This window comes from Agelaius phoeniceus, chromosome 20, assembly GCF_051311805.1.
Source record: "Agelaius phoeniceus isolate bAgePho1 chromosome 20, bAgePho1.hap1, whole genome shotgun sequence".
NCBI classification, from domain to species: Eukaryota; Metazoa; Chordata; class Aves; order Passeriformes; family Icteridae; genus Agelaius; species Agelaius phoeniceus.
Genome location: NC_135284.1, coordinates 1363582 through 1382236, shown reverse-complemented (window position 1 = coordinate 1382236; position 18655 = coordinate 1363582). Strand labels below are relative to the sequence as shown.

The window sequence follows — 18655 nt, the reverse complement described above, 5'->3', positions numbered from 1 at the left end:
GCTCCAATCAAGTTCCATCAGTGCCTGGGATTTGGCAGGGCAGAGCTGCCAGGGCTGGGGCTGCCTGCCCAGCTGCTCATGGGGAGGCTGAGCTGGCAGGGAGCAGCTGTGGGGACACCCAGGCTCTGCCCCTGGGCAGGGGAGGGAACAGCCACCAGGGCCAGGCATCAAATGCCCAAGGTGAAGGATGCAGAGGTAGGAAATGGAAGCAGCCTGCAGGGAAAATGAAGTGGAAGAGCAGCACAAGGGCTGCAGCACCATCCCCAGCTGCCGTGGGGAGGTTCAATAGCAGAACGGTTCAAGGACACAAACACAATCCTGGAGCAAACAGAAGGTCACTGAGCAGCTTCAAACACCCTGCTCATCTTCAACAGCCAAGCTTTGACATAAAAGGAGAGACCCCCCCAAGTGTGAGCTTTCCTGCGTTAGGCTGGAGATGGGGAGTGTGCAGGGAGAGCAGTGATCACACCCTGGGGTCAGCGCTGTCAGGAAACCTCTCACCCCCTCCTGGCAACAGAGGGAGGGCTCAATGAACTGCTGAGGAGGAAGCTCACAACAGTATCTGGGTGCCTGTGTGACACTCAAATCAGTTCTGCAGCAGGCTCTTGGAATTTACGGCATCCAGAGTTTTTCCAGTTATTTCCAGGTTAGAACAAAATTGACAAAGCACAACTCAAAGATGGGAGAAGCCCTGCAAAAGGGCAGCATAGTTCTTTGTGGTAATTCCTTAGCAGCTGCAAAGAACAGCTGGTTCTTGTGCAAATGGCTCTCCCTGTTCTCTGCACACACGGATCCACAACTGTAAGGCAGCTGAGGAACCAGGAGCTCCAGCTCCAGCCATGGAGCCCGTCCATGCTGTTCCTGCACAATCCAGGCAGCCTGTGCTGCTATGACAAAACCACCAAAAACCACAGTGGCCACACATTTCCACCTCCTCCATCACACAAACCACGGGCTACTCACAGTTAACCCCTGTGTGAGCCAGACAAAACTTTTTTTGGAGGAGCAGGGACAAGGGAATGCATGTTGAATTAAAATATGACAGTGATTGGGAATGCACCACAGTTTATCACTGTTAATTAGCTTCACTGTCAAAGTGCTGCTCACTGGAACCTACTGTCCCCATGTGCACAGTGATCGAGACAAACATGAGGAGCTGTGGGTTTGCAGGGCTGAGCTGCAGGCAGGAGCAGCCTGGGTGTCACAGACAACTTTTATGAAAAATCCTTTCCTTAGGATTTTTTCCTCCTGAGAAGCTGAGAGGCCTCAGGAACAAAATGTAACCAATGGTTATCTGCTGCTGTGGGATGCAACAGGTGCATCTGGGATTGGCTCATGTTGGATGTTTCTAATTAATGGCCAATCACAGCCCAGCTGGCTCAGACTCTCTGTCCGAGCCACAAACCTTTGTTATTCATTCCTTCATTCTTTTCTATTCTTATCTTAGCCAGCCTTCTCATGAAACATTTTCTTCTATTCTTTTAGTCCAGTTTAATGTAATATATATCATAAAATAATAAATCAAGCCTTCAGAAACACGGAGTCAGATCCTCATCTCTTCCCTCAACACAAGATCCCTGTGATCACGGTCACACCTGGGCAGGTGCCTCACCTGCCGTGCCCTCAGGGCCACCTTGGCGTTGGTCGTCTTGCTGAGCTGGGTCAGCTCTGTCAGGATATTGATCAGCTCGTCTGTCAGGGTGGGGTCACGGCCACACAGCTGGTCCTGCCAACACAGACAAGAAGAAATGCTTGGAGCACAGGGAAAACATCACCCGTGCTCTCCCAAAGGAGTCTGAGCCTGCAAACACACACTCAGGCTGGACCACGCCATCCCCAGCAGTCCTGACCTGAATCATCCTGCAATTCTGTGCTGACAAGGACACAAACATTCAGCATTCAACAATTTCACACACATGAATAAACAGTGAAAGAAGGGACAGGCACCATCTCCCATTCTCCTATTTGTAGCACATGTTTTGGCACCCAAAGACATGAGAAATGCTGACTTCTCAGAGAGACTCAGGAAACCTTTTCCCATTACCCAGTTTCAGGTTTGCACCACAAGTTTCTCCTTCTGGTACAGAAGTTTGCACCAATGCAAAGTTCAAAGAGCTTAAATTGTAGCCAGACACCTTGTGGAACATGTGAAGGTCAGCAAGCCTTCCCCATGAAGGGTGCCCAGCAGAGAACCTCCTGACACCCACCTAAAAAACACCTCAAACCTCAGAAGTCCCCACAACTCCAGAGCCACAAACCATCCAAGCTTTGTGCAGCTCCAGCCAATGCCAGGAAAAGGATCTGTCACTGCTCTGACAAGGCTAAGCAAAGCTAACTAAAGCCATGAATAATGTTCTGTATTTCCTGCCACCGTACTGGACTGACTCCATAACATTCCTTCTAACCAGAGAATCCTGGATCTGAGCAAATCCACAAGCTTTCCTTACTGCCTAAATTGGCTGGATAAAACAACAGAACTGAAGAGCACAAACTCACAGTGTTAATGCTGTTCCAAAACTCTTCTGAATTCATCCATTCAAAAAATGCCAACAGGAGAGACTTCCTTCCAAAAATAGTTTCAATTCCCATGAATAATCCCACAGTCTTCAACACTTCTTGTGAGCTTCCTCCCTCCCACCCCGAAGCTGGGAAGCCTCTAGGAGCCTCTAACGTGATTCTTCCACACAGCACTTAACAGCTTGTCTTGATAAATTAATCATAGCAGGGAAATGTGAGATGAAACAGGGATTTGCCACGAGAAAAGAGCTGGTGCCTAAAAGTCTAAAGAGATCTAAAACACCTATGGACCAGAACAGGCTATCTGAAGAGCCAAGGAATAGAAAAGGATAAGGGGAAACCTCTGTGCAGCAGGTGGGATTGACAAACCTGCCAGGGAAAATAAATTAAAAACCAAAGCCAAATAATACAGAAGTCCCACAGGGTGAGTAACTGCAGCACAGCTCACAGTCCACGAGATTCCAAGGCTCAGCAGCTCTTCCCTCACTCTGCTCTTGATCCCCTTCTCCCCAGCCCCACTCAGGCTGCTCCAGGGATGATGGCACAGCTCTCCCAGGGAGGCAGACCAGACCCAAACCACTGGGAAAACACCTGAGAAAACACCTGGGAAAACACCTGAGCTCCTCACTCTGACCAGACTGCTGTCCCCTCCTGGGCAGCCCTGGGCCACCAAACACGAGTGTGACTGCTCCCAAAGCAAGTTCAGTGCATTTATCCAGCCCAGGGCACTGTGGGGATAGTGAGGAACTCAGGAACTGCTGGGTTTCAAACACAAACTCCTGGAGCTGCTGTGCTGCTGCTCCAGGGAGCAGAAATCCCACAGGACAGGGGACCCTGCCATGGCAGCAGCCACTCCATCCTGCTCAGGCCAGGATGTGCATAAGTTAAGCCCAGAAAACGAACACACAACAACAAATCACACCATATTTCAACAGATGTATGAAGGATGAAGCAGCTCCCACCCTGCCTGCAGTGCCTGCTGGCTCTAAAAGGTGAGTGATGGCAGCACAACAGCATTACTGAAGGCATCCTTGGAGCCCCTGGTTAATAATGGGCTCCTGGATCCATCAGTAACAGCCCCACAGGCAGACAGGCTGCCCTGACCCCAAACACACCAACAGCCTGAACCCCCAAACACACCACAGCTGTCACCATGGTCACACCAAGCACACCACAGCTGCCACCATGGTCACACCAGGCACACCACAGCACATTTGGAGCCACGAGGTGGGAGAGGAGTGATGGTCTTTTGGTTCATGGAGAGCCTGGAAGCGCAGGGACACCCAGCTGTGCCAAGGGTGTCCCTCCTGAGCTCCTGTTCCCACTGCAGAGAGGAAATCCCTGTGCCCCCCATGAGGCAGCACCGTGGGCTCAGATAACCAGGAGTGGCTCTTCCACCAAGGTCTCCCTGGTGATTCTGGCTCAAGTTGGCCTTCACTTGAGCAGAACTAACAGGCAGTGATGGTGGGAAGAATGTCCCAAGAGCAAGGGACAAGGGAGGCTCTCTGAGGTCTCCCCAGTGCCCCTCACAACAGCAAGAGGCAGCGAGGCACGGCCCGCAGCAGGTGACAAAGCAGACTGAAAGTTGCAGTCCTGTTCTAGCAAGGACTGCTCAGGATGACAACAAGAAGCCAAAGGCAGGGCTGGCTGTGCCTGCACTGATTGGCAAAGGCAGCAGCAAAGCCTGAGCCCAGCTCCCTGACAAGGGCTAACGCCTCGCCGGCACCCCCGTGTAATTACACACTTGAGTGACTGGACTCTGAAGAAAATTGAAGGCCTGAGCTGTGAACAGCTGCCATTTTCTCTCTCCATCACGCCAGCGTGATTACTTGAGAAATGAACAGCCCCAGCTCAAAGCTACTCCAGAATTCTCAGAGGAAATATGGCTCCGTGTTCAAATAATGAGATTCTTAAGGCAAGCGTTACTTACAATCACACCACACACCAAAAAGGGAAAGGGGGAAAAAAGGGGGAAAAGGAGAGCCAGGAAGAAAGAACACCAGGATCCTTACATCTTACAAATGAGAATTTAAGAAACCTAGCTTGGGTCTAGGAAACTATGACACTTTTCTTGCTCTGGAGAGTTATTTTGTGGATGGCTACTTTGGATGTATTTTGGGCAGTAACAGACCACACTATGGCTGTAAAATAAAAGACAAAAGAGAGGAAGAGAGAGAGAAAGAGAGAGAGGAAAGAAAAGGAAAAAGAAAAGGAAAAGGGATAAAAAGAAAAAAGAGAAAAATAAAAAGAGAAAAAAGAAAAAGAAAAAGAAAGAGAGCAAGCAAGCAGCAGGCACTTACAATGAGCATGGTGACCAGCAGGTTCTTCTTGGTGACCTGGGCATGGGAGAAGATGTAGTTCAGCACGGCGTTCATGTCGCTCTTGTTCTCCTCACGAAGGGTGAAGACACACTTGTCATAGTGACCTGCAGGCAGAAATGCACATTGCTTTTCCACCCTTCACACCTCTGTGGCAAGGACTGCAAGTTACTAGATGTGTCTGCATTTTTCTAGGTGTATTTTTTGAGGATCTGCTTGGGTTGAAGGGAGCTGACAATGGAGAGAGACTATTTACAAGGGATGGAGTGACAGGACAAGTGGGAATGGCTTCACACTGACAGGGAGCAGGGTTAGGTTGGGTATTTGAAAAAAATTCCTGCCTGTGAGGGTGGGCAGGCCCTGGCACAGGGTGCCCACAGCAGCTGGGGCTGCCCCTGGATCCCTGGCAGTGCCCAAGGCCAGGCTGGAAGGGCCTTGGAGCACCCTGGGACTGTGGAAGTTGTCCCTGCCCATGGCAGGGGTGGAATGAGATGTGCTTTAAAGTCCCTTCCAACCCAGACCATTCTGTGTTTCTCTGTGGTCCACACAATCAATTTGGGAAGGAATCATTCCCACCATCACCTACTGCAAACTTTAATTCTAACATCCCACTCTTAATAAACAGCTCCAAAACCAAATGCCTCCTTTGTGAGCAATTCTGACAGAGGAATAGGGAACTCAGACTTTCATTCAAATGACAACCAAAATGAAATAACAGCAAAAAGCCTTGCACCATCCTCTGCTGCCAGCAAATTGAAGTGGAAATGAATCTGCAGTACCATTAGGCCAGGGCAGGTAATGGAGCAGGACAAAAGAAGAGTGGAATCTGAACTACCTGTAAGAGCCAGAGCCTCAGAATTAGCCAGGGCTCCATTGCCATCTTGTGCCTGGATCCAGCAGTGCAAGGCATTGATTTCACCTCTCAGCTTCAGCTGAGCTCTGGGGGACAGAACCTCCTCTACAAAACCCAGGGTCCCACTGCAGACCCCAAAAACAAGCCAGTGCACCTCACCTCAGCACAAAGTGAGGGCAAGCCTTCCCCAAAGGGCCCACGTGGACTTTCCAGGACCAAACAGAGCTCTTTAAGAAACCAGATCCTTGGTGTGCCCAGGAACTCACCGTGCTGGAACTGAGTCTCCACCTTCAGGTACTGCCGGAGCAGATCCATCACCACGGCCTTCATGTGGCCCCGAATGCCACTGCGGTACCTGCAGGGGCACCAAGGCAGCCCTGAGCGAGCTGAAGGCACAGCCAGCCCCTGCCATGGCTGCTGGGGAGCTCCTGCTCTGCAGGACACCCTGGCAGGGCTCACCTCTGCACCAGCTGCACGATGCTCTGCGTGTTCATGAAGAAAACCTCGCGCTCCGACTTGCGGTTCAGCGTGGCCGCGTGGCTGTCCAGGATGTTGGCAATCTGAGAGGGAAAGGGACATGGAAAAAAAGCACAGGGAAAACCCTCAACGGGCTGGACAACCAGCAGAGACACAGCAGAGCCCCAGCAGACTCTAGCAAAGGAAGGTAAGACCTGCCAGTGATACAAAAATCAATGCACTGTGTCATACTATGGAAAAATCAGCTTCCAGCATCTCCTCACCCCACCCGGCCTCCCTTGGCAAATCATCCTATCCTCCCTCAAAATCATCCTATTTTGAGGTTCCACTGGCACTACGAACTGCACTGCAGCACATGTACCAAGCCAAAAGGAAATAAATGCCCACAGGGCCACTGCTAAGATTGAAGTGTTCCCATTCCCAGCAGTGTGCCTGGTTAAAGCCACACTGAGCAGGGAACAGGGACCCTGCAGCACAGGTCAAGAGACAAGCCTTGAAGTGACACAGGTAAGGATCTTCCACCATCAGCACCCCCTGTTCAAACACACCTTTCAGGTTCAGTTAACCTCCATGCCATGTATAGGAACTTTCTCTCTCTGTGTGCCCCAACCCAGAGCAATTTTTACCCCTCCAGGAAGGGGGGCTGCTCACCTGCTGGCTGGGGAACTGGCAGAGCACCGAGGTGATGTTGCTGGCATACTGGGCCATCTCCTTCTTGATGGACTTCTCCACGTTGGGTGGGATCCTCCCAGAAACACTGGTCATGATGTCCTGGAGCTCCAGCAGGGGCAAAGATGGATCCCTCAGGGTCTTCATCAAACGCTCAACCCATCCCTTCACCTGGAGAGAGACAAGGCAGTGAAGGCAAGAAAGAAGAACAACAAGAGGAAAAAGGAGAGGGGTGATGTCCAACATCCCATCCCTCGTGGCAGGAAAATTGCCCAGCCCTTCCCTGAGCTGCAAGAAGGCTGTTTTGGCTCTGGAAGAGAGGCCCCCAGTACCTTGCTGCTGAAGAAGGGCTCTGGCAGGCAGTAGCCATTCATCACGTTGACCAGGTTGTCCAGCACGTAGTGGAAGATGCGATGGAGCTTCTCACCCCGCAGGGCTGTGCTCTGGATCTGGGGCAGGGTACCTGTGTGCAGCTCAGCCTGCAACAGGGAACAGCCTCACTGAGCCTCCTGTGGGCCACCAGCCCTGGGAACAGCCTCACTGAGCCTCCTGTGGGCCACCAGCCCTGGGAACAGCCAGCCAGCCTCGGCTGGAGCCAAGGGTTAACCTGCAAGGATTCCCAGAGCACATCCCCACAACAGCACAATCCCCACAACAGCACTGAGGTAAGCAGAGAGCAGGAATGGTAGATAAGTGTGGCCTGAATCAGAGAGGGAGAGAAAAATCTCAGTGCCAGTCCTGATCTGATGAGATAAATAAACAGTGAAGTGGCAATTGCAGTACAACGCACAAATGGGAAACTGGTTCACTGGAACATCCTGCACCACTCTCAACATTGCTCCCTCATTAAAACCCCACAATATCTGTGCCTTCTGCAACTCCTCACCTGCTGAACCCTGCTGGGATCATCCAGCTGCAGCTTGGCAATCACACAGCCTGGATCCAGGACTGCCCCTGGGCGTTTGACATAGTGGATGCAGCCTGATTCTCCTGCTGTTATGGTCATGACCATTTTCATCACCTGTAGCAAGGAAAGCAGGTTACACACTGAGCTCCATGTGCCCCAAAATGGCTCTAGTTTTGGGGGGCAGCAGGCAGTGTCCCACCCCAGACAGACCTGCATTCAGGTGTCCCCAAAACTCACAAGCACAGAGGTTGGGAACAAAACCCAGACACTGAAGTGAATGGGAGAACAGAATAATTGGCCACAAAATAGTGCGGCAGGAACTTCAGGAATGCCATTGCTCACACTGCCTGAACCAACAGGGGACTCAGGAAGGTCCCACACTCAGCACAATGAACAAAGCAGACAATTTCCTGCTCCATTCCAAAGGCTCCTCTCAAAGGCTGCAGCCACATCTTCACTTCAAGCAGAGGGAACCAGGATCACTTTCTAGAGCTCTCAGACAGCTCTTCCCAGACAGAAATGCTTCCTTAGATCAAGAGCTGCTGCCTTTGGAGCAGGAGGGCTGGGTATGGGGGAGCCAGCTTGGTTTTACCCTTGCTCTGCTCTACACCACGGGGAGCCATAGGGATTGTGTGGGTGGTGCCTCCTTAGCCATGGCCTGTTGCAGTGCAAAAGCACTTACATAAAATAGCTGGATCTCTGTCTTGATAGGTTTCTCCTACACATTGTCCCCAGCTGGTTTAATTGCCCCTCTGTCATCACACACCTTCCCCTCCCTCAAATCTGTTTTGAGCCACACACTCCTACACAACCCCTTGTGCTTTCCTCATCGTGATGCAGAAACTGCTCATCCTCCTCCTCCTCCTCAGTAAGAGTTAAGTAACTTCCTAGGGAGAAGGGAGGAGTGACACTTATTAACTTCTGGGATCAACCTGATAAATGATCAGCTAACCAGGATAAAGTTTGTTACCTCATCTTGGCATATAACTCTGAGTCTGTGTCAGTAGTACAAGGAGAAGGCCTTCTTCACCTCAGCTGGGAATGGATCCCCCCTTCCCTTGGAATCTCAGGATGGTGATAATCTCAGGATTTTTGGGAAATTTTCTTCATCACTTGGTGTACAGTCATTAACACTCAAATTTCTGCTGTTAAATTTCTTCCCCACCCCATCACTCTCACTGATGATTCCCGCTGTACTTCAGGTTAAAATTTGCAAGTTAAACACTGTGAATGACCCCTCATGTTCAACTCCCAGTCCCAAAGCACCCAACACCCCTCCCCCTGAGCTTTGTCCAAAGCAGTTCTCTGGGAGTTTTACCTCAATTTCTGCAAAGCACTGGCCTGCAAACACATGTCCCCCATCCTCCACCACATACTGGATCAGCTTCCCAGCAGAGGGGGAGCGCAGGATGGAGGGATCGTTCTCCTTCTCAAACACACAGGTCTTGTTCCCAATGGTGATGCGGTACCTGGGGGACAGCAGGACAGATCAGCAGGACAGAAATCCCTGGGGAGGGACAGAATTCCTTGGGGAAGGTGTGGGAAAGGGGAAATCCAGTCTGGCTTTCCCTGTTCTACTTCGAAACAAAACTATGGGAAAGCGCCTCAACCAATGGAGAGGTGGAGATTGCAGCCCAGAGCTACCCAAATTCCCTGTCCTCCCGAGCAGATCCATTACTTTTCCCAGAAGATAACACAGCAGAAGGGGCAGAGTTCACATTCCAGAGCTGGGGATGCCTTTCACTGCCCTTACTGCTCTGATCCTTGCAGGGAATTTTGAGGGGATGCACTGAAACAGCACAACTCGTCTTTATTTCTGAAGCAGCTGTGGAATTACAAGAATTTTAACGATTTTCAGGTTCTGTTTTTTTGGGTTTTATAATCTCAAAAGTCACTTTTAAGGACCAAGGAGAAGAATATGGACTCCACATGGTGCACAGCCAGATCCTTCTTCTAACAGTAGCCAAGTCTCAAAACTCACCCACAGCACACCCAGCAAACCCCTCCTAGGAGAGAATTCCCATCCCTGAAGACCTTTTGGGAAGCATAAAGTCACAAATACAGCTCGTTTTGGCTGTGCAAATGCTAAAGGTGGAGCTGCAGAGGTTGCTACCTGTCCACTTCCTCCTTCATGTAGGTGGTGTAGCTGCTGCCATCGTAGGAGAGCAGCAGCCCCCCGTCACTCAGGCGGTGCACGTCCACCTCCACGCAGGAGCTGTTCATGATCACCACGTAGCAGTTGGGAGACTGCCTGGTCACCTGCCAAGCCACAAGAATGGGAATTACCCAGTGGATTGAGCACAGCATCAAGGGTCTTGCCTGCCACAACACAGAGTTTTCCAGGTGCTGCAATGGGAGGGATTGATGAAGAGGGACGGAGGTGTTTGATGTCGTGTGAAAAAATTGGGGTCACAAAGGCAAGCAAGCGAGCTGAGCAGAGGGATGGAGCAGCTCTCCTATGAGGAAAGGCTGAGAGAATTGGGATTGTTCAGCCTGGAGAGGTTTAAATGTGGCCTTCCAGGGCCTGAAGGGAGCCCACAAGAAAAATGGAGAGAGGCTTTTTACAAGGGCCAACCCAAACCAGTCTGGGATTCTGTGACACAGCAGCCAAGAGATGCCAGGACTAGTGCTGTCCATGAATGTTGATTTAATCCTCTCACACTTATGCACTGAAGGTTGAGGTTTGATTGTGCAATCACAATTTGCTCATCCTCATCTCCTTACAAGGAACAGTTGTGCACTTACACTGCATAATGGAGGAGATAATCTGGGGGGAAAATGAGAGATTGTCCCTCAGGGAAAGCAACAAATGCTCTCCCTGAGAAAGGGATCCTATCCCAGTCTCTGCCCCAGAGCTGCTATTTGAAGCTGGGTAAATCCTTTAAAGAATACTTCAGCTGCTGCTCAATGCTTCTATTCCTCATCAGAGATAAATCCAGGGAGGTGCAGAATTCTCACTGCTGCAAAAACCAGCCTATGGTCTTGCCATTAAAAACTTCACCATCACAAATTTGCCCTAGGAAGCTAAAGAGGATTGCACAGGCAACCTTAAATCTAATATTTCCTAACTTTCATATGTTTGGTTTTGCAACATGGGGCTTTTGCATGCAGCAAAAAAGCAACACCGTGGGGAAAAATTGCTGCAAATTCTGTCACGTTGGTGTGTCAAAACCCCAGCAGAGCAGACCTAAACATTCAGAAAAATCAGCTGGAAGTTCTGGCCAACCAAAACAAAATTACTTTATAGTAGTTTTTGCCTGTAAGAAAGCAAATTTCACCCTGCTCAGAGCAAGAGGCTGAAATGTTTACAGGGACATTGCAATGGGGCGACGCGAGGGGTGTTGCCTGCTGATTTCTTCACCCACTAAAGCAGAGCAAATCAGCCCTGCTCAGACAGAACTCCCTGCACAGATCTGTGCAAAGAGGAGGCCAGAGCAGCACAGGTGGCCATGCCCAGCCCAGGGCAGCAGGGTGGGTCCCACTCTGTACCTTCAGCACGTACTTCCGTCCCTCGTAGATGAGCTCCACGTCCACCGTGTTCAGCAGAGTGTGAGCAGGGAGGACTTGGCCCCTGGAAAGGGAAGGACAGAACAAAACTGATCTTCCACAAGCCACCAAGCGACTACCAGGACTCCAAAAAGCTTCAGAGATGCATGCAAGGCTTTAGGAAACACTAGCAGAGAGATGGGAGTAGGTTTTTATAGTCTCTTCTTAGGAGAGACACGAATCAGTTTGACCAAGTCAAACAAAGTCCCTCCAGCCACACAGGGCAGCTTTGCTCTCCTTTCCATTCATTCCTGGGCGATTCCAGACTCCCTAATGCTGCCCTTGCAGCTCACAGAGCAAGAACTCCATGTTTCTGAGCCATTTCCTGGAGCTCCTGCTAGAAACCAAAGCAATCTGTGCAGCCAGCAGGGATGTTTGGAGATGCAGATACCTGCCAGTTTTCTCAGCAGATAAAGAGCTCCCTGGGGCCAGGCAACAGCCAGCAGATAACAGCCCCTGAGCACTGCTGGACTGGATTGGACAGAACTTGTTCAGCAGCAGGAATTCCTAGAGATCAGCTTGGCCTCTCACCTTTCCAGGGAGTGCAGGAAGTTGGAGACGCTGTTTCGGAAGCTCACGTCAGCCACGTGCAGGGCCCCACACACCACCCCCAGCATGGTGTCAGGCCTCTCAGCCTAAAAAAGGGACAGCCACAGTCACACCTCCCCCAGCCTCAGCCCAAGCTGAACACCCAGCTACAAGAATCAGCAGCCTCAGCTCCATTTTTGGTTCATGGCCAACACTCTTTAAAAAAATCAAGTCGGTGTGGCAGCCACGTGAACTCTACACAGAAGCCATTATTTCTGTAACTCTTAAAATTACATTTTCTTCTGCCTGGATCAAATCTCGAGGTTCCAACAACATTTCCACTATCATCTGTCCCAGATTCCAAACATAACATTGGTCTCAATGCTTTTCTGGACAACTTTAAGACCAACTTTCCCCAACAAGGACGACCTAGGATTCCGATATATGTAGGAAGCAATGCCACTGAAAATGTTTATTCATTAAGTGGCCAGCGACCATTCCTACACCCTTTAGCAGCAGCAGGCACCACCCCTGCCCCCTGCCAGGTGTGTCCCTGCCAGGGGAAGCAGCTGCACCTGCACTTTCTCAGCGATGAGCCGGTCCAGCCAGCCCGTGTCGATGCGGTTCTGCTGGAAGCTCTCTGTCTCCAGCAGCTTGATCAAGTATTCCACAGTGGTCCTGAAGTCCCCTCGGATGGACAGCTCCTTCAGAGCCACCACCATGTTCCTGAAAGGGGAAAGAAGCCCTGTTATCTATCCCATCCCTTGGCAGCTGCAGACAGAAAAGCACCTGAAGGTCAGAGCAGAGGAGCGCAGGCACTGGGTGGAGCAGGGTCCTGAAGGGATGGTTGGGAATGGGAGAATATGGATTTCCCTGCTGCTGGTGTGAAGGGATGGTTGGGAATGGGAGAATATGGATTTCCCTGCTGCTGGTGTGAAGAGCAGCTCAGTGGGATCAGGAGTTCCCCCTGTTATCATCACCCAGGGTCCTACCATGTGTCAGGAGTGTACAACAGACAGACAGACAGACAGATGTGGTGTCCACCCCAGCCAGAGTGGAATTGGGAAAAGCTCTGGATGAAAAACGTGGATGACAGGTCAGACAGGTCTGCCTTAGGACCAGGTGCTTTGAAATCCCACACCACAGAGGACACTCCATGGCTCACAAACCGTCCTGAAGCATTGGTCAGTCAGGTTAGCAATGTTTTCCCTGTTAGAAGCCTTCACCTGGATGCTTTAAAGAGAGATTTTCACCCTGTGGTAGCTGTGTCACAGCCCAGCAGCAGGTATACAAGGCAGGGATGAAACAGAAAGGAGGAAAACGAAAGAAAATTAAGCAAAAAGTGTAGAAATGTAGGTGCAACACAGTGGAATTGCAGATCAAGATAGGATGAGAAGTCTGGCCACAAAATGGAAAACAAGATAAAGACAGGGAAATTGCTCTTGAAGCTCCTAGAAGCAAGGAGCCTTGTTTTCCCTGGATCAAAGAGGACAAAGCCAAGCCATTCCCAAGCCTCCCACATCACTTACGAGATGGCCTCCTCACGGTTCTCCCCCCAGGAGAAGCAGTGACCAAACTGGGAATCAGCAAACTCGTGGAGCCCTCCTGCAGCAGCCACGCTGAAATAGCCCCAGACATTCTTATTGCTGCGGAAATTCAGCTCCTGAACCGTGCCAGAGCTGGGCTTAAACCCCTGCAAAGACAGACAGACACACAGACATTGCTCTGTGCCCTAAAGAAAAGATGAATAACCCAGAATGAGGGTTCTGAGAACAGCTCTTGGTGCTGCAACGTGGTATAACAAGTTCAGGCTGTGTCTAACGGAGTCTAAGTGAGGTAAGGGAAGAATCTTTTAAATTTGCTGCCAAAATGTTGAGCAGCAGCAGCAGGGAGAGGCCCTGGGCAGGCCAATGTGACAGTGGTCACAGGGGTCTTAGGATGAGGGAAGAGACAGAGATCTGACTCTATGTTTTAGAAGGCTTGATTTATTATTTTATGATATATATTATATCAAAACTATACTAAAAGAATAGAAGAAGAGGTTTCATCTCAGAAGGCTGGCTAAGCTAAGAATAGAATCAGAAAGAATGATAACAAAGGCTCTGTCTCAGACTCTCTGTCCGAGCCAGCAGGGCTGTGCTTGGCCATTAATTACAAACATCTAAGATGGGCCAATCATGGATCCACCTGTTGCATTCCACAGCAGCACATAACCATTGTTTACATCGTGTTCCTGAGGCCTCTTGGCTTCTCAGGAGGGAAAACCCCTAAGGAAAGGATTTTTCACGACAAGGGTGATGGTGAGCAGCAGGAGGGGAGGCCTCACCTCGTCAGGGTTCTCGCTGGTGATGCGGGCGGCGATGACGTGGCCACGGGGGCTGGGCACGTGGGCCGAGTTCTCAAAGTCAATGGTTGTGTCCCCCCAGGGAGAAACGCCGTACATCACCCTGATGTCCTTGATCCTGTGCAGGGGGATCCCCATGGCAATCTGAGGAGGGAAAACATCAATAAATAAATAAGCAAATAAACAAAGCCCCAGCACTGAGCTTGTCTCCTCACAGAGCCAAGCACTCACGCTTCCCAGGACAGCTCAGCTCAGTGCAATATCCACCTTAAGCCCTCCAGCCAGCATTTTCCATTGACTGATTAAAAGGCTCCAGGGAAAGCTGGCAGTGCCAGGTCAGCTGAGGATGGGCATGCATTAGGCCTGTTAAAAATATACTGAGGTCCCAGTGAGCCTGAAGGGCCCTAATTAGTTATAGGAAACTGTGGAATTTTGCAATTATAAACTGTGGGGAGAGCAATCTGCAGAGCCAGCTGCTGGCTGCATCCTTATGGAGCAAAATCCCATTTTCCCTGTTCATTAGTTGGGTTTTTTTTATAGATACAGTTCAAAAAAGAAGTAGAAAATCACGCAGAGCCTTACTGAGGGGACTGTGGCATCCACCCACTGCTGGAAAGTTGGGGGGACACACAAGGGACTGACAAGCCACAGCACACCAACAACTGCTCTCTACAGGATCTCTGAGGGATCCCCGGGTGCCCTTGGGGAGCTTCAAACAACTGCTGACCTCGCAGAAAGATGGGAAACTCCATCTGTGTGCTCACCTGGAGCTGTGCTGCTGGCAGGTTGACATCTGCCACCATCTCAGTGCAGGGATGCTCCACCTGCAGGCGTGGGTTCAGCTCCAGGAAGTAGAAGCTGCCGTCCTGGCTGTACAGGTACTCCACAGTGCCTGCGCTCACGTAGCCCACCATCTTGGCCAGCTTCACCGCACACTGGGACACACAACACAAGAACATTGCACTGCCAGTCACACAAAACAAGAACTGCATTGCCAGTCACCCCTGCTAGCTCTGCTCACCCACCACGCCCACTTCAGGTTTCTGCTGGCATTCTGAAACACCCCAACACTTGTAACGGGCCCAAGAGAAAAGCCAGTGGGACGGGAGTTTTGATTTCTGACTTATTTCATTTACAATTCACAGAAGGCAGAGTTTGAAGTAAATATTTGCAACACTCAACAGTAGGCAATTCCTGCAACTCCTGAAACTTGCTTTTAATATGGTAACACATTTAAAACACACTTCCCCCCCCTTTTTGGGGGGGATTTATCTTTGAAAGGAGCTGTTGGTGTGGAAATGTGAGTGCCAAGCAGGCGGAAACACACAACCCTCTACTGCTCCTTTAAAACACTCACCAATGCAAATGCAAAACAAAAATACCAAGTCCTGCCAGGGCAGGGCAAGCTGCAGAGGCACTCTCACCTGCTCCATGTGCTCAAAGACTGCAGAGGTGGCAATGGAGGCCGGGGCCTCCTCGATGATCTTCTGGTGGCGGCGCTGCACGGAGCAGTCGCGGCCAAAGAGCGAGATGGCGTTGCCGTACTGGTCTGCCAGGATCTGCACCTCCAGGTGCCTGGACTGCTTGGCCAGCCTCATCACAAAGATGGGGGAGCCTGGCACCTCTGTTTGAACCTGCAGCAGGGGCAGAGGGAGGCAGAGCACGTGGTGTGAGAGGCACCCTCAGTGCTGAGGCCCCACGGGGACCTGAGCGAGCCCAGGGCGGTGGGAGCATCACCTGTCTGAACAGGTTGGGGAAGTCATCTGCATTGTTCACTTTCCTGATCCCTTTTCCTCCTCCTCCTTCAGAGGCCTTGATCATGACAGGGTAGCCAACCTCCTCAGCAGCCTGGCAAAAGGGGCAGAACAGCAGGGTAAGGACAAAAAGGCAGCAGAATCCAGGGAAAATATCATTATTTCCCTTCTGATTCACATCCATATCTGACTATTTAGCAACCAATGGCATAGAAACCAAATATTCCATTGGCAAGAGTGCCTGTAGCTGGAAAAGTCAGCAGGGATTTTGTGATTACAGAGAACTCTGACCTCTGCAAGTGACCACAAAATCTTTTGTCAGTGCTTCAATGCCATTAAATCTAGGAATTCACGGAAAAGCTTTTATATAATACAGAAAATAATTTAAAAACCTGGGTAACATGAAAAAAACACACACTCTTCACAAAGGAAAACTCCAAATCCTGTATTGTGCCAGGAATATTTCTTATTCTAAAACTCCTCCTCAAGGAGAAATTCCAAATATGAAGTGCCACCCTGGGAGCCTCTGACCCATCCTGGGAGCCCCACAACCACCTGCAGAGCCCCCAGAGCCACCCTGGGAGCCCCAGAGCCACCCTAGAGCCCCCAGACCCACCCTGAGGCCATCATCAGCATCCCTGACGTAGCCCTTCTCGTAGAGCTCCTGGGGAACGCTCAGGATGCGCTTCTGGAGGTCGTTCTCCTGCCAGTCCACTCGGAGCCCTGGAGCACAAAGTGACTTAAAACCAGACCACAAACTGACAAAGCCAGACTGGAGTCTGTATTTCCAGCTGAAGTCTGATAAAGCTCCTCTAAATGAACCCATTCATCTCCTCTGTCTATCCAATAATTCACAGGGATCAAGTCCCAGCCCCTGGGGCAGAGGAAGCCCCTGAGTTTAACTGTGTAGCCACGGTTAAAATGTGCGCAGCCTACACAAATCACCGCCTTTAAACACAAGAAACGTCCTCACCCTCTGAGCTCCCTGTGCTGCCAGGCTGTGAGGAGCCACTGCAGGACACAGTGACAGCCACAGCTGCCTGAGCAAGGGCTGGGAGCCCTCAGAGAAGGAGTGTGCAGAATGCAGCATTCCTGAGCTCTGGGCAGCAAGCATGTCTATCCAACCCCTCATATCCTCCTCCGTACATCTGTGAGAAGCAGGCTGCAGTTTACAGAGTTTTGGAGCTGCAGGGGAATTCCATGGCAGCAGAGCATGGGCTCCAAAACTGCACAGAATCATGGGGGGCTTTGGGCTGGAAGGGACTTCAAAGATCACCTTGTTCCAGGGCAGGGACACCTCCCATCAGACCAGGTGTCTGCAAGGCCTGGGTGTAGCAGGTGAGCATCAGCTTCACTCCAGGAAAGAACTTTTTGCATGTTTGCTCACTTCTCCTCCCATCCCTCCTGCCAGCTTCTCCCACCCCTCCAGGCTCATCCCACACCCAATGTCACTGATTCCAGGGCACCTCACTGGGCAAACAGCACAAATGGGAAACCCTGAACACATGGAACATCTCCAGGTGCACACTTGTGTGCACAGAGCTTAAAAACTGGACATGCTGGAGGGAAAGAAGATCAGGATGCTCTTGATAAGCACAGGACAATTTCCCTCTTACCACTGCCACTCCAAGGAAGAGTTGGGATGCCAGCAGTCTGAGCCACGATGGAAGAAGCAATTTTATCTCCTAAGGCCCACATGGCTTGGCTGGGAGGACCTGCAGAGAGCAAAGACAACGCATGAGAGAGACACAGGGGCTTCAGACATTAGGGCAAGGTCCAGAAGTCTGATGTAGGAAAAACTCCACTCCTCCCATAAAACTGAGCCCTCTTTAAAATGAGAACAGGGACAACCTGATTTATCAGGAATCTTTTCTGATTTTTTTTATCTCAACATTAAAGGATGTTTTGGAAAACTTTCCCCTTCTTCCATACAAGAACAGCTGCAAAGAACATTTCATCCATCTTGCACTGCAGACCATTCCTCATGGCTCTCTCTTGGACTCAGGGTTTCTACCCCCCCTAAACCTCCCCACCTCCAAACAAGGCCTAGACATCAGCAGAGCAGTCCAGCTCCTCACCCATGAAAGCAATCCCGTTTTTGTGGAGAAGTTCTGGCAGTTTGGGGTTCTCTGATGCATGGCCCCAGCCAGCCCACACAGCCTGCAGGAGAAAACAAACAATTTGCTCTTTGTTTGAATGCAGCAAGCAAGTGAGCAGAAACAGACACATGCAAACACTCCAAGTCTTTCTCCTCCTCATGGAAAACAGCCTCAGAACAGCCTCTGAGCTGCAGGGTGTGCTGAATTTAAAGGATGGCTTGCAACTTGCAGGCAAGGTGCTGAGGAGGAGCTGAGGAGGAGCTGAGGAGGATCTGGATCAGGAGGATCTGGATCAGGAGGACCTGGGTGAGGAGGACCTGTGTGCAGGAAAGTGCAGGGCTGCAGGGAACCTCCCTCTGTGCAGATATTCCTGCTGGGACAGCCACTGCACTGTCCCACGGGCTGCCCTGGGGTGCCCATCTGGTTTGGAATTGCAGCTTCTCTGTCCTGCCCTGCTGCCCAGGCACAGCTCCTTCCTGAAGGAGAGGACACAGCTCAGTGTCTGTGACATTCTCACCTGCACTGGGATCCTCTTGGCGATGTCCAGGATGAGCTCCACGTTTGCATAGTTGTTGTTGTTGGGTCCTCCTGGCACGGGCACGTAGTGATCTGCCATTTTGATGTACTCTGCAAACACAGGGGG

General features: G+C 50.8%; 1 protein-coding gene across 4 annotated transcripts in view; it reads right to left on the bottom strand.

Annotated features, from left to right (window-relative positions):
* ACACA (acetyl-CoA carboxylase alpha) overlaps nucleotides 1–18655 on the bottom strand; it is a 107690-nt gene that overhangs the window by 71525 nt on the left and 17510 nt on the right. For all 4 annotated transcript variants that reach the window (XM_054646889.2, XM_077188816.1, XM_077188815.1 and 1 more), the window contains 21 exons: nucleotides 18530–18639; nucleotides 17992–18073; nucleotides 17530–17628; nucleotides 16530–16636; nucleotides 15897–16007; nucleotides 15584–15793; nucleotides 14924–15094; nucleotides 14142–14303; nucleotides 13345–13508; nucleotides 12391–12541; nucleotides 11819–11922; nucleotides 11231–11312; nucleotides 9855–10000; nucleotides 9060–9210; nucleotides 7721–7855; nucleotides 7167–7313; nucleotides 6817–7005; nucleotides 6148–6248; nucleotides 5955–6043; nucleotides 4818–4942; nucleotides 1613–1726 (listed from right to left, as the gene is read on the bottom strand). In XM_054646889.2, the coding sequence (XP_054502864.1) occupies nucleotides 1613–1726; nucleotides 4818–4942; nucleotides 5955–6043; nucleotides 6148–6248; nucleotides 6817–7005; nucleotides 7167–7313; nucleotides 7721–7855; nucleotides 9060–9210; nucleotides 9855–10000; nucleotides 11231–11312; nucleotides 11819–11922; nucleotides 12391–12541; nucleotides 13345–13508; nucleotides 14142–14303; nucleotides 14924–15094; nucleotides 15584–15793; nucleotides 15897–16007; nucleotides 16530–16636; nucleotides 17530–17628; nucleotides 17992–18073; nucleotides 18530–18639 (2750 nt within the window). The remainder of the gene's footprint in view (nucleotides 1–1612; nucleotides 1727–4817; nucleotides 4943–5954; nucleotides 6044–6147; nucleotides 6249–6816; nucleotides 7006–7166; nucleotides 7314–7720; nucleotides 7856–9059; nucleotides 9211–9854; nucleotides 10001–11230; nucleotides 11313–11818; nucleotides 11923–12390; nucleotides 12542–13344; nucleotides 13509–14141; nucleotides 14304–14923; nucleotides 15095–15583; nucleotides 15794–15896; nucleotides 16008–16529; nucleotides 16637–17529; nucleotides 17629–17991; nucleotides 18074–18529; nucleotides 18640–18655) is intronic.